This window comes from Liolophura sinensis, chromosome 1, assembly GCF_032854445.1.
Source record: "Liolophura sinensis isolate JHLJ2023 chromosome 1, CUHK_Ljap_v2, whole genome shotgun sequence".
NCBI classification, from domain to species: Eukaryota; Metazoa; Mollusca; class Polyplacophora; order Chitonida; family Chitonidae; genus Liolophura; species Liolophura sinensis.
Window position 1 is genome coordinate 764,362 of NC_088295.1, and position 14,005 is coordinate 778,366.

A 14,005-nucleotide genomic window follows, 5' to 3' on the forward strand; every position below is an offset into this window, starting at 1 on the left:
GATGGTGACGGTTTCGTTAGTTGCGGCCGTGGCCTGCGTGGTTTTAGCCACGATGTGGCTGCTAAATGTGGCTGTCAAGTCGATGAAGTTGAAGAAAGTCATTGATAAGATCCCAGGGCCAAGTGCTCTGCCATTGTTGGGGAATTCTCATCAACTGCGAGGCAATGGCGCAGGTAAGACGATAACGTGTCAGTGTGGGACGGGTGCGCTCGTATTGTGACACGGCGTCACAGATTGACAACAAGAGAATGCTACGGCCAGGGAGATGTACAGACATCGCTTTAAACGCACAAGTCATTAATGCACAAAATAACAGTGTAATATATAGGGGGGAAAACATAATAAAATAAGATAAAAATGTCGGGACATTATAAGTTAAAATCATGGAGGTATCTGTAGAAAGAGGAACAACTCGGGCTCTTGAAAGTGTTCAGTGTACGATACCGTCACAGCATGACCCGGGCTTTGTTTTAAAAGGGGATAAACCTGGATTGTGCCCGGTCATGTGCTCTTGAGACTGCAACAGCTTTTGACACGAAAGTACGAATACAGAACAACATAATGGATGTGAAACCACTTCGCCAATTTCCTTGGAAATACTAGTATCATGTTTAAAATTAAACAGCCATAAAGTATAAAGAAAATCATGCTACCGGCAGTTGAGTAGTAATGACTGCCCATGTATGGTTTGTATGCCTTATTAAGACAACAATTTCTGATTTGTTACATTTTAACATCCTTGCCAACCAAATGAAGATACTACATGTACACTTACATACAAGCCTATCATCATGACATAAAGCACAGACAAATTTCAGTCTGTTTCATTCTCATTTTCGACAAAATTATGGCGGTTTTTGTCCCATTTTTTCTGTATCCCTGACGATAATTTGGAGTAAGTATTTTTTTTTCCTGCGATGAGAGTTGGATTTGCCCACATTCCATTTCAGTGCACCAAAGTTTATTAACCCTTGCCACGATGGTGCAGTATTGCAAATGTCTCCGTAAGCAGTGGTTCACAGGTTGAATAGACAAACATTAGCAGGCAGCTAATAAACATTCAGCAGATGAGTGTATCCAAAGCAGGTAATCCTTTTCAGTGAGTTACATTCTTTAAAATCATGAGCTGACAGAGCCCTGGTAGGCTCCTACATTTAAATCCATATAAATCGGAAGGCATACTTAATGTGGAACATGCTCCATGCCATGTCAGCGTCAGTATGGTGTGTGTGGTAATATTATATAGCTGTAAGCATTAACATCGGTGTGTTAATTTATAGATCATAGGCCAATCCCCTGAAGTGAGAGTATAGTACATATACCACGAGAGTTAATATACAGAGAAGACTTACTCGCTCACCCACTTAATTACTGCGTGGAAGGCTAATGCATGGTAGGGCAGAGTTTGATTATATACATGTAGGTACATGCGTCTTATCAGTTTGTATGATTTGATTTTTTCCTCTTTGTTGCTGTTGTTTGTTTTTTTGTTTTTTCAGTTTTTTGCTTTAAAGTTTAAGTTTCACATTACAGAAACTGCATTCGTAATGTCTCCTACCAGAAAAATCTACCAGTAGTTTTGTAAAACTGCAGTATAATAGTGATTAAAAGGAGAAACTTACCATAAACAGGGCTTTTTGTGTTATTTCTCTTACAGATTTTTTTGCAACGGTATGTAATTTTGCAAAGGAGTTTCAGGATGGTAGGATGTACCGCATGTGGCTTGGGACAGATCCCTATGTTCTCCTGTATGGAGCTGACACAGTAGATGTACGTATTGACTGGTTTTGTATAGTGAAGAATTAGCAATGTCAGTACAGTAGGACTGGATAGAGAGAGAGACGACAGCCATGCATTAATCATCAGCTATTATATTAGTGTTAAATTCAGCCAAATTTTACATTTTCATTTGGCCAGGCAGTAAAATGTAAAATTGATGCATAAACCTAACAGGTCAATAGAGCATGTAGACTTAGCTATATGTATATAACATATCTTATTTTGCAATGTACACCTGCTTGTAGGGGCTTAATATTTCTGGTATTTATTGTGACCTGTATCTGAAGATTGTTTCACTATTTTCAAATTCATGTACATGTATTTCTAACTTCATATTGATGTAACATGTCCTCTTTGATTTGTTGAACCATATTCGTATTTATGCTATAAATTGGCCCACCATTGAATAAAGTAGTTTAAAGCTAAGTTTGAGGCACTCATTGTCAACTCCCTATTTATCTCTTGGATGTTTTTTGACTTTCAGTGTCTCTTGAACAGCACCAAGCATATGGATAAGGCCTACTCTTATACCTTCTTACACCCCTGGCTTGGTACAGGATTGCTGACAAGGTTATTTTCACTTTACATTCTTACACCCCTGGCTTGGTACAGGATTGCTGACAAGGTTATTTTCACTTTACATTCTTACACCCCTGGCTTGGTACAGGATTGCTGACAAGGTTATTTTCACTTTACATTCTTACACCCCTGGCTTGGTACAGGATTGCTGACAAGGTTATTTTCACTTTACATTCTTACACCCCTGGCTTGGTACAGGATTGTTGACAAGGTTATTTTCACTTTACATTCTTACACCCCTGGCTTGGTACAGAATTGCTGACAAGGTTATTTTCACTTTACATTCTTACACTCCTGGCTTGGTACAGAATTGCTGACAAGGTTATTTTCACTTTACATTCTTACACCCCTGGCTTGGTACAGGATTACTGACAAGGTTATTTTCACTTTACATTCTACACCCCTGGCTTGGTACAGAATTGCTGACAAGGTTATTTTCACTTTACATTCTTACACCCCTGGCTTGGTACAGGATTGCTGACAAGGTTATTTTCGCTTTACATTCTTACACCCCTGGCTTGGTACAGGATTGCTGACAAGGTTATTTTCACTTTACATTCTTACACCCCTGGCTTGGTACAGGATTGCTGACAAGGTTATTTTCGCTTTACATTCTTACACCCCTGGCTTGGTACAGGATTGCTGACAAGGTTATTTTCAATTTACATTCTTACACTCCTGGCTTGGTACAGAATTGCTGACAAGGTTATTTTCACTTGATATTCTCACACCCCTGCCTTGGTACAGGATTGCTGACAAGGTTATTTTCAATTTACATTCTACACCCCTGGCTTGGTACAGGATTACTGACAAGGTTATTTTCACTTCACATTCTACACCCCTGGCTTGGTACAGGATTGCTGACAAGGTTATTTTCAATTTACATTCTACACCCTTGGCTTGGTACAGGATTGCTGACAAGGTTATTTTCACTTTACATTCTTACACCTTTGGCTTGGTACAGGATTACTGACAAGGTTATTTTCACTTCACATTCTACACCCTTGGCTTGGTACAGGATTGCTGACAAGGTTATTTTCACTTTACATTCTTACACCTTTGGCTTGGTACAGGATTGCTGACAAGGTTATTTTCACTTCACATTCTACACCCCTGGCTTGGTACAGGATTACTGACAAGGTTATTTTCACTTCACATTCTACACCTTTGGCTTGGTACAGGATTGCTGACAAGGTTATTTTCACTTACATTCTTACCCTGGGGGGGTATTTTCACTTTATATGGAGTATCTATGTGTGGTTATAGTTACATTTTGTTTGAGAGGATACTTCAGGTGAACTGATGACAAAATTCTGCCAAAATTTGGCCGTGCATGGTTATGATGTACAGTGTACACAGCACTTATGTTTTCTGTTGAGCAAAAAAGAAAACTTTCTTCACTTTAAATCTTAACACACAAGATGAAACCATACAGAAGTCAACTTTGCTTAAAAGTGAACATAAAGTCAGCCACTAAAGGTGAATTAATTAATAAAGTTGTATTCCAGAAATGTTTTAAAAATATTTTTAAATTTCCACACCATTAAATGGCAAACAATTGTCAGTACCTAGCCACTCATTTGGTGACTCCATTTTGCCATTTTAGAGCGTTATAGAGTGACGTCACAGAACCTAGGAATTCTTCTGTAGCATTGATATTAAACAATATGACAATGAGATAAAACCAACAAAAACGCCTGATATCCAACCAAAGAGTGTCAGCTCAGTTGGGTGTTCAAAGGATCGATGTTTCTTTTCTTTTGGCGCTCCATCAGGGCAATGTTCGCAGACACAAGCTTTGTGTTTTGGTGGTCCCACATCCTACATTAGTGTAAGCATTTGGCCCAGCTGGCTGAGCTGACTTCAGCGAATTTACTGAACATAGCAGAACCATTTGATGCATAACAGACCCATTCATTCAGATTTTGGGAAGATATTTTCGTAATAAATCTGATTTTGCTAAGGAAAAATAATGCAAAATCACAGCAACAGCTCTCCAGAGGTGGTTTTCTTCTCAGCTCTCCCTGAAAAGTTACTGCAGTATGCTGCCCAACATTTACACATTGTGACACGGGCAGCGGTTCTCAGCTCCCTGCTCATAAATGTGTGGTTCAAAATGCATCAGTTAAACACTTAAACTTACTGCAAAATTCTGTTTATTGCGCTGATATCTGTCTATCCACTATAGGAAACCACACTGACAGTCGAGACCTAACAGATATAGGATGTGACAGCCAATTGTCTTGTGACGGTTTCAGCGCCAGTGATTGGATGTTCATAAGCGCTTCTACAACATGGCTACTCGGGCTAAACTGTCCTTCAGTGCTGTATCTCCAGTGCTGAACTTTATCTTCTCGGTTTTCAAAACTTCATAGAATTTTTTACACATTTTTCTGTGAAAACTGTGTCCTATATCATTTTTTCTATGTACATATAGTGGCAGGCTTTATGTTCACTTTAATGGCAGCAGACCTGCGTATAGATGCTGTTTTGTTATGTCTGTGCAGACCTGTGTATAGACGTTGTTTTGTTATGTCTGTGCAGACCTGTGTATAGACGTTGTTTCACTATGTCTGTGCAGACCTGTGTATAGACATTGTTTCGCTATGTCTGTGCAGACCTGTGTATAGACGTTGTTTCGCTATGTCTGTACAGACCTGTGTTTAGACATTGTTTCACTATGTCTGTGCAGACCTGTGTATAGACGTTTTGTTATGTCTGTGCAGACCTGTGTATAGACGTTGTTTCGCTATGTCTGTGCAGACCTGTGTATAGACGTTGTTTCGCTATGTCTGTACAGACCTGTGTTTAGACATTGTTTCACTATGTCTGTGCAGACCTGTGTATAGACGTTTTGTTATGTCTGTGCAGACCTGTGTTTAGACGTTGTTTCGCTATGTCTGTGCAGACCTGTGTATAGACGTTGTTTCACTATGTCTGTGCAGACCTGTGTTTAGACGTTGTTTCACTATGTCTGTGCAGACCTGTGTATAGACGTTTTGTTATGTCTGTGCAGACCTGTGTATAGACGTTGTTTTGCTATGTCTGTGCAGACCTGTGTTTAGACGTTGTTTCGCTATGTCTGTGCAGACCTGTGTTTAGACGTTGTTTCGCTATGTCTGTGCAGACCTGTGTATAGACGTTGTTTCGCTATGTCTGTGCAGACCTGTGTATAGACGTTGTTTCGCTATGTCTGTGCAGACCTGTGTTTAGACGTTGTTTCGCTATGTCTGTGCAGACCTGTGTATAGACGTTGTTTCGCTATGTCTGTGCAGACCTGTGTATAGACGTTGTTTCGCTATGTCTGTGCAGACCTGTGTATAGACGTTGTTTCGCTATGTCTGTGCAGACCTGTGTATAGACGTTGTTTCGCTATGTCTGTGCAGACCTGTGTTTAGACGTTGTTTCGCTATGTCTGTGCAGACCTGTGTATAGACGTTGTTTCGCTATGTCTGTGCAGACCTGTGTTTAGACGTTGTTTCGCTATGTCTGTGCAGGCCTATGTATAGACGTTGTTTCGCTGTGTGATTTGTATACATTACATCTTTGTACAGCACTGGAGAGAAATGGAAAGTGAGAAGAAGAATGATCACTCCAACATTCCACTTCAAGATTCTCCATGACTTCCTGAACGTCTTCAATGAGCAAGCAGAAATCATGAGTAGAAAACTTAACGGACATGTCAACAGGGGATCCTTCAATATTTTCTCTACCATTACCTTGTGTGCCTTAGACATCATTTGTGGTGAGTTCACTCTCAAACATATCAGAATTTATGCACTCATGTGTATTAATATTTTAGTTTGTAGCTCACCAGAATGTTGTTGATTTTTTTTTGCTGGTGGGTTTTTTTTTTCTCTCTTCTTTTGTTTTTAAGTGATACAGTTGTGATAAATATTAATGCCCAGTTCAGATAATACAAGATTTCTTTGCTTGTATCGCAGAAACTGCCATGGGCCGTAACATCAATGCTCAAGCAAACAGTGATTCCGAGTACGTGCAGGCCGTTTACAGGTAAAGCATTTCACATGTTTCAATACAAACTGTTGTCTCTTTCTTTAAAAGTTATTTTATCGAAAGATAGACATGTTTTAAAAGAGTGTTTGTATAACGAGCCCTGGTTTCTCAAGGATGACATTATGGAATGGTAATCTGGATGTCTGAGGTCTGTCATGTAAAGTATGACATTAAACTGTAAGCAGTCACTCACTCTGTCAAGTAAGTGACAAGTTTTTGCTTTGAAGGCTCAGCCCAACAAACTGTTGACCTGCCCACCAGGGTGTAAAGTGGGCGACTCCTGAGTCAGACCAAAAACAAATATAAATACACAAAATACATGGGCATAGATCTTTAAAGAAAATACATCATTAGATGTTTGAAAAAAATGTTTTTGAAATGTCTTTATCTCTGAGTTAAAATGGTTTAAATTCAAATGGGACATGGCACATGGGGTTTTCACTCTGATTATTCCCCATTGTCTGATGCTTTTGTGCAGTATAGGGGAGATAATCCAGAACCGCCAGAAAAACCCACTGCAGTGGCCAGACGCTGTTTTCAGTGTGATTGGAGCTGGAAAGGAGCATGCCAGATGTCTCTCCATTCTACATGGCTTCACCAACAAGGTTAGTACCAAAATAAATGTCAGTAATCAATTAATTTGATTCATTTATTTATTTGATTGGTGTTTTATGCCATACTCAAGAATACTTCAACAGCGACGAGCACACAGGTTGCTGAAGAGCTTCCCTTCATTGTGCTGCACTGGCGTCGTATCCCCCTCTCCCACGGAGACCCCAGAAATTAATTTAAGAATCTCAGTCATGTATTAAAGTGTAATGCTTCAAGAGCATATCCCTTGAGCTGAGAGAGGATCCTATAAAGTTTCAGTGAGCCACTTCAGTGAGTCATGATCATTTGGATGATTGAAAGTTACATTTGTAAAGGAACGGCTTGTAAAAAGCGGAAACAGCCCTACAGACACTGGCATCCACCTGGACATGATCCTGTTGTCCAGATGGCTGAACTGAAGGAGAAACACAATGCTGACAAAACCTTGTTACAGTATTTCTCTTTGTTCTGTGTGTGCTGTACATGTTATCCAGGAGAAGATGGCTGAACTGAAGGAGAAACACAATGCTCACAAAACCTTGTTACAGTATTTGTCTTTGTTCTGTGTGTGTTGTACATTTTATCAGGAGAAGATGGCTGAACTTAAGGACAAACACAATGAGCACAAAACTGTGTTTCAGTATTCGTCCTTGTTCTGTGTGTGCTGCACATGTTATCCAGGAGAAGATGGCTGAACTGAAGGAGAAACACAATGATGACCTTGTAACAGTATTTGTCTTTGTTCTGTATGTGTTGTACAGGTTATCAAGGAGAAGATGACTGAACTGAAGAAGAAACACAATGCTGACAAAACTGTGTTTCAGTATTTCTCTTTGTTCTGTGTGTGCTGTACATGTTATCCAGGAGAAGATGGCTGAAATGAAGGAGAAACACAGTGATCACAAAACTGAGTTTCAGTATTTATCTTTGTTCTGTGTGTGCTGTACATGTTATCCAGGAGAAGATGGCTGAACTGAAGGAAAAACACAATGCTGACAAAACCTTGTTACAGTATTTGTCTTTGTTCTGTATGTGTTGTACAGGTTATCAAGGAGAAGATGGCTGAACTGAAGGAAAAACACAATGCTGAAAAAACTTGTTACAGTATTTGTCTTTGTTCTGTGTGTGCTGTACATGTTATCCAGGAAAAGATGACTGAACTGAAGGAGAAGCACAATGAGCATAAAACCTTGTAACAGTATTTGTCTTTGTTCTGTGTGTGCTGTACAGGTTATCCAGGGGAAGATGGCTGAACTGAAGGAGAAACACAATGAGCACAAAACCTTGTTACAGTATTTGTCTTTGTTCTGTGTGTGCTGTACATGTTATCCAGGAAAAGATGGCTGAACTGAAGGAGAAGCACAATGAGCACAAAACCTTGTAACAGTATTTGTCTTTGTTCTGTGTGTGTTGTACAGGTTATCCAGGAGAAGATGGCTGAACTGAAGGAGAAACACAATGAGCACAAAACCTTGTTACAGTATTTGTCTTTGTTCTGTGTGTGCTGTACATGTTATCCAGGAGAAGATGGCTGAACTGAAGGAGAAACACAATGAGCACAAAACTGTGTTTCAGTATTTGTCTTTGTTCTGTGTGTGTTGTACAGGTTATCCAGGAGAAGATGGCTGAACTGAAGGAGAAACACAATGCTGACAAAACCTTGTTACAGTATTTCTCTTTGTTCTGTGTGTGCTGTACATGTTATCCATGAGAAGATGACTGAACTGAAGAAGAAACACATTGATCACAAAACCTGGTTACAGTGTTTGTCTTTGTTCTGTGTGTGCTGTACAGGTTATCCAGGAGAAGATGGCTGAACTGAAGGAGAAACACAATGAGCACAAAACCTTGTTTCAGTATTTGTCTTTGTTCTGTGTGTGCTGTACAGGTTATCCAGGAGAAGATGGCTGAACTGAAGGACAAACACAATGAGCACAAAACTTTGAAGGATCTTACAGACAACTTAACCACAGATTCGGATAATGTCTCAGTGGGAACGAAGAAGAAACGGTTGGCTTTTTTGGACATGCTGCTGTGCGAAGGCGAGGATGGCACACATCTGAGCAAGGAAGATGTTCGTGAAGAAGTGGACACATTCATGTTTGAGGTGGGTGTGTCTGTCATTTTCACCTCCTTCTCTTTTGAGACATTACACCCCTGCCTGTCTTAGCACACCTCTCCTTGTCATATTACACCTCTTTCTGTCATATTACACCTCAATCTGTCACATTACCACCCCCATCTATCATGTTACACTTCCCTCTGTCATTACACCTGCACCTGCCTTATTTTACTTTCATCAATCATAACACCTTTGTTAGTCACATCACACCTCAATCTGTCACATTACTCCCCCCCGTCTATCATGTTACACTTCCCTCTGTCATTACACCTGCACGTGCCTTATTTTACTTTCATCAATCATAACACCTTTGTTAGTCACATCACACCTCAATCTGTCACATTACATCCCCATCTATCATGTTACACTTCCCTCTGTCATTAAACCTGCACCTGCCTTATTTTACTTTCATCAATCATAACACCTTTGTTAGTCACATCACACCTCAATCTGTCACATTACACCCCCCCATCTATCGTGTTACACTTCCCTCTGTCATTACACCTGCACCTGCCTTATTTTACTTTCATCAATCATAACACCTTTGTTAGTCACATCACACCTCAATATGTCACATTACACCCCCATCTATCGTGTTACACTTCCCTCTGTCATTACACCTGCACCTGCCTTATTTTACTTTCATCAGTCATAACACCTTTGTTAGTCACATCACACCTCAATATGTCACATTACACCCCCATCTATCGTGTTATACTTCCCTCTGTCATTACACCTGCACCTGCCTTATTTTACTTTCATCAGTCACATCACACCTGTATCTGTCATATCACAACTCAGTCAGTAATACACAAATTACGTCTGTCATAACACACCTCCATCTGTCTTAATCATTCATGTTGTAGAAATTATTTTAGTTTCAGTGTGGTTTGAACCGCTATGGGTATCTGTATACATGTAGGTAGTAATATGTAACAGAGTATGTACGCCCACTTCCTGTAGGTAGTAGTGTGTAACAGAGTATGTACGCCCACTTCCTATAGGTAGTAGTGTGTATCAGAGTATGTACGCCCACTTCCTGTAGGTAGTAGTGTGTAACAGTGTATGTACGCCCACTTCCTATAGGTAGTAGTGTGTATCAGAGTATGTACGCCCACTTCCTGTAGGTAGTAGTGTGTAACAGTGTATGTACGCCCACTTCCTGTAGGTAGTAGTGTGTATCAGAGTATGTACGCCCACTTCCTGTAGGTAGTAGTGTGTAACAGTGTATGTACGCCCACTTCCTGTAGGTAGTAATGTGTATCAGGGTATGTACGCCCACTTCCTGTAGGTAGTAGTATGTAACAGAGTATGTACGCCCACTTCCTGTAGGTAGTAGTATGTAACAGAGTATGTACGCCGACTTCCTGTAGGTAGTAGTATGTAACAGAGTATGTACGCCCACTTCCTATAGGTAGTGGTGTGTAACAGAGTATGTACGCCCACTTCCTGTAGGTAGTAGTATGTAACAGTGTATGTGCACCCACTTCCTGTAGGTAGTAGTGTGTAACAGTGTATGTGCACCCACTTCCTGTAGGTAGTAGTGTGTATTAGAGTATGTACGCCCACTTCCTGTAGGTAGTTGTGTGTATCAGGGTATGTACGCCCACTTCCTATAGGTAGTAGTATGTAACAGGGTATGTACGCCCACTTCCTGTAGGTAGTAGTATGTAACAGAGTATGTACGCCCACTTCCTATAGGTAGTAGTATGTAACAGAGTATGTGCACCCACTTCCTGTAGGTAGTAGTGTGTAACAGTGTATGTGCACCCACTTCCTGTAGGTAGTAATGTGTATCAGGGTATGTACGCCCACTTCCTATAGGTAGTAATGTGTATCAGGGTATGTACGCCCACTTCCTATAGGTAGTAATGTGTATCAGGGTATGTACGCCCACTTCCTGTAGGTAGTAGTGTGTAACAGTGTATTTGCACCCACTTCCTGTAGGTAGTAATGTGTATCAGGGTATGTACGCCCACTTCCTATAGGTAGTAATGTGTATCAGGGTATGTGCGCCCACTTCCTATAGGTAGTAATGTGTATCAGGGTATGTACGCCCACTTCCTGTAGGTAGTAGTGTGTATCAGGGTATGTACGCCCACTTCCTGTAGGTAGTAATGTGTATCAGGGTATGTACGCCCACTTCCTATAGGTAGTAATGTGTATCAGGGTATGTACGCCCACTTCCTATAGGTAGTAATGTGTATCAGGGTATGTACGCCCACTTCCTATAGGTAGTAATGTGTAACAGAGTATGTACACTCACTTCCTGTAGGCAGTGGTGTGTATCAGAGTACGTATGCCCACTTCCTGTAGGTAGTGGTGTGTATCAGAGTATGTACGCCCACTTCCTGTAGGTATTGGTGTGTATCAGAGTATGTACGCCCACTTCCTGTAGGTAGTTGTGTATATCAGAGTATGTACGCCAACTTCCTGTAGGTAGTTGTGTGTAACAGAGTATGTACACTCACTTCCTGTAGGCAGTGGTGTGTATCAGAGTACGTACGCCCACTTCCTGTCGGTAGTGGTGTGTATCAGAGTACGTACGCCCACTTCCTGTAGGTAGTGGTGTGTATCAGAGTATGTACGCCCACTTCCTGTAGGCAGTAGTGTGTATCAGAGTATGTACACCCACTTCCTGTAGGCAGTGGTGTGTATCAGAGTATGTACGCCCACTTCCTGTATGTAGTAGTGTGTATCAGAGTATGTACGCCCACTTCCTGTATTTAGTATTGTGTATCAGAGTACGTACACCCACTTCCTGTGGGCAGTGGTGTGTAACAGAGTATGTACGCCCACTTCTTGTAGGTAGTGGTGTGTATCAGAGTATGTACGCCCACTTCCTGTAGGCAGTGGTGTGTAACAGAGTATGTACGCCCACTTCCTGTCGGTAGTAGTGTGTATCAGAGTATGTAAGCCCACTTCCTTTAGGTAGTTGTGTGTATCAGAGTATGTACGCCCACTTCCTGTAGGTAGTTGTGTATATCAGAGTATGTACGCCAACTTCCTGTAGGTAGTTGTGTGTAACAGAGTATGTACACTCACTTCCTGTAGGCAGTGGTGTGTATCAGAGTACGTACGCCCACTTCCTGTCGGTAGTGGTGTGTATCAGAGTACGTACGCCCACTTCCTGTAGGTAGTGGTGTGTATCAGAGTATGTACGCCCACTTCCTGTAGGCAGTAGTGTGTATCAGAGTATGTACACCCACTTCCTGTAGGCAGTGGTGTGTATCAGAGTATGTACACCCACTTCCTGTAGGCAGTGGTGTGTATCAGAGTATGTACGCCCACTTCCTCTATGTAGTAGTGTGTATCAGAGTATGTATGCCCACTTCCTGTATTTAGTATTGTGTATCAGAGTACGTACGCCCACTTCCTGTGGGCAGTGGTGTGTAACAGAGTATGTACGCCCACTTCTTGTAGGTAGTGGTGTGTATCAGAGTATGTACGCCCACTTCCTGTAGGCAGTGGTGTGTAACAGAGTATGTACGCCCACTTCCTGTCGGTAGTAGTGTGTATCAGAGTATGTAAGCCCACTTCCTTTAGGTAGTTGTGTGTATCAGAGTATGTACGCCCACTTCCTGTAGGCAGTGGTGTGTATCAGAGTATGTACGCCCACTTCCTGTAGGTAGTTGTGTGTATCAGAGTATGTACGCCCACTTCCTTTAGGTAGTAGTGTGTATCAGAGTATGTACGCCCACTTCCTATAGGTAGTGGTGTGTATCAGAGTATGTACGCCCACTTCCTGTAGGTAGTAGTGTGTATCAGAGTATGTACGCCCACTTCCTGTAGGTAGTAGTGTGTAACAGTGTATGTACGCCCACTTCCTATAGGTAGTAGTGTGTATCAGAGTATGTACGCCCACTTCCTGTAGGTAGTAGTGTGTAACAGTGTATGTACGCCCACTTCCTGTAGGTAGTAATGTGTATCAGGGTATGTACGCCCACTTCCTGTAGGTAGTAGTATGTAACAGAGTATGTACGCCCACTTCCTGTAGGTAGTAGTATGTAACAGAGTATGTACGCCGACTTCCTGTAGGTAGTAGTATGTAACAGAGTATGTACGCCCACTTCCTATAGGTAGTGGTGTGTAACAGAGTATGTACGCCCACTTCCTGTAGGTAGTAGTATGTAACAGTGTATGTGCACCCACTTCCTGTAGGTAGTAGTGTGTAACAGTGTATGTGCACCCACTTCCTGTAGGTAGTAGTGTGTATTAGAGTATGTACGCCCACTTCCTGTAGGTAGTTGTGTGTATCAGGGTATGTACGCCCACTTCCTGTAGGTAGTAGTATGTAACAGGGTATGTACGCCCACTTCCTGTAGGTAGTAGTATGTAACAGAGTATGTACGCCCACTTCCTATAGGTAGTAGTATGTAACAGAGTATGTGCACCCACTTCCTGTAGGTAGTAGTGTGTAACAGTGTATGTGCACCCACTTCCTGTAGGTAGTAATGTGTATCAGGGTATGTACGCCCACTTCCTATAGGTAGTAATGTGTATCAGGGTATGTACGCCCACTTCCTATAGGTAGTAATGTGTATCAGGGTATGTACGCCCACTTCCTGTAGGTAGTAGTGTGTAACAGTGTATGTGCACCCACTTCCTGTAGGTAGTAATGTGTATCAGGGTATGTACGCCCACTTCCTATAGGTAGTAATGTGTATCAGGGTATGTGTGCCCACTTCCTATAGGTAGTAATGTGTATCAGGGTATGTACGCCCACTTCCTGTAGGTAGTAGTGTGTATCAGGGTATGTACGCCCACTTCCTGTAGGTAGTAATGTGTATCAGGGTATGTACGCCCACTTCCTATAGGTAGTAATGTGTATCAGGGTATGTACGCCCACTTCCTATAGGTAGTAATGTGTATCAGGGTATGTACGCCCACTTCCTATAGGTAGTAATGTGTAACAGA

The 14,005-nt window shown here is 41.6% G+C and overlaps 1 protein-coding gene across 2 annotated transcripts in view; it reads left to right on the plus strand.

Annotated features, from left to right (window-relative positions):
• The first annotated feature begins 1 nt into the window (after position 1).
• The window catches only part of LOC135467631 (cytochrome P450 4V2-like), a 31,347-nt gene continuing 17,343 nt past the window's right edge, over positions 2-14,005 (plus strand). Inside the window, exons 1-7 of one of the 2 annotated variants that reach the window (XM_064745415.1) lie at positions 2-173; positions 1,658-1,770; positions 2,264-2,349; positions 5,913-6,103; positions 6,303-6,372; positions 6,854-6,980; positions 8,855-9,073. In XM_064745415.1, the coding sequence (XP_064601485.1) occupies positions 2-173; positions 1,658-1,770; positions 2,264-2,349; positions 5,913-6,103; positions 6,303-6,372; positions 6,854-6,980; positions 8,855-9,073 (978 nt within the window). Of the gene's footprint in view, positions 174-1,657; positions 1,771-2,263; positions 2,350-3,532; positions 3,553-5,912; positions 6,104-6,302; positions 6,373-6,853; positions 6,981-8,854; positions 9,074-14,005 lie in introns of those variants that run through there. The other variant, XM_064745424.1, reaches the window with a different exon arrangement.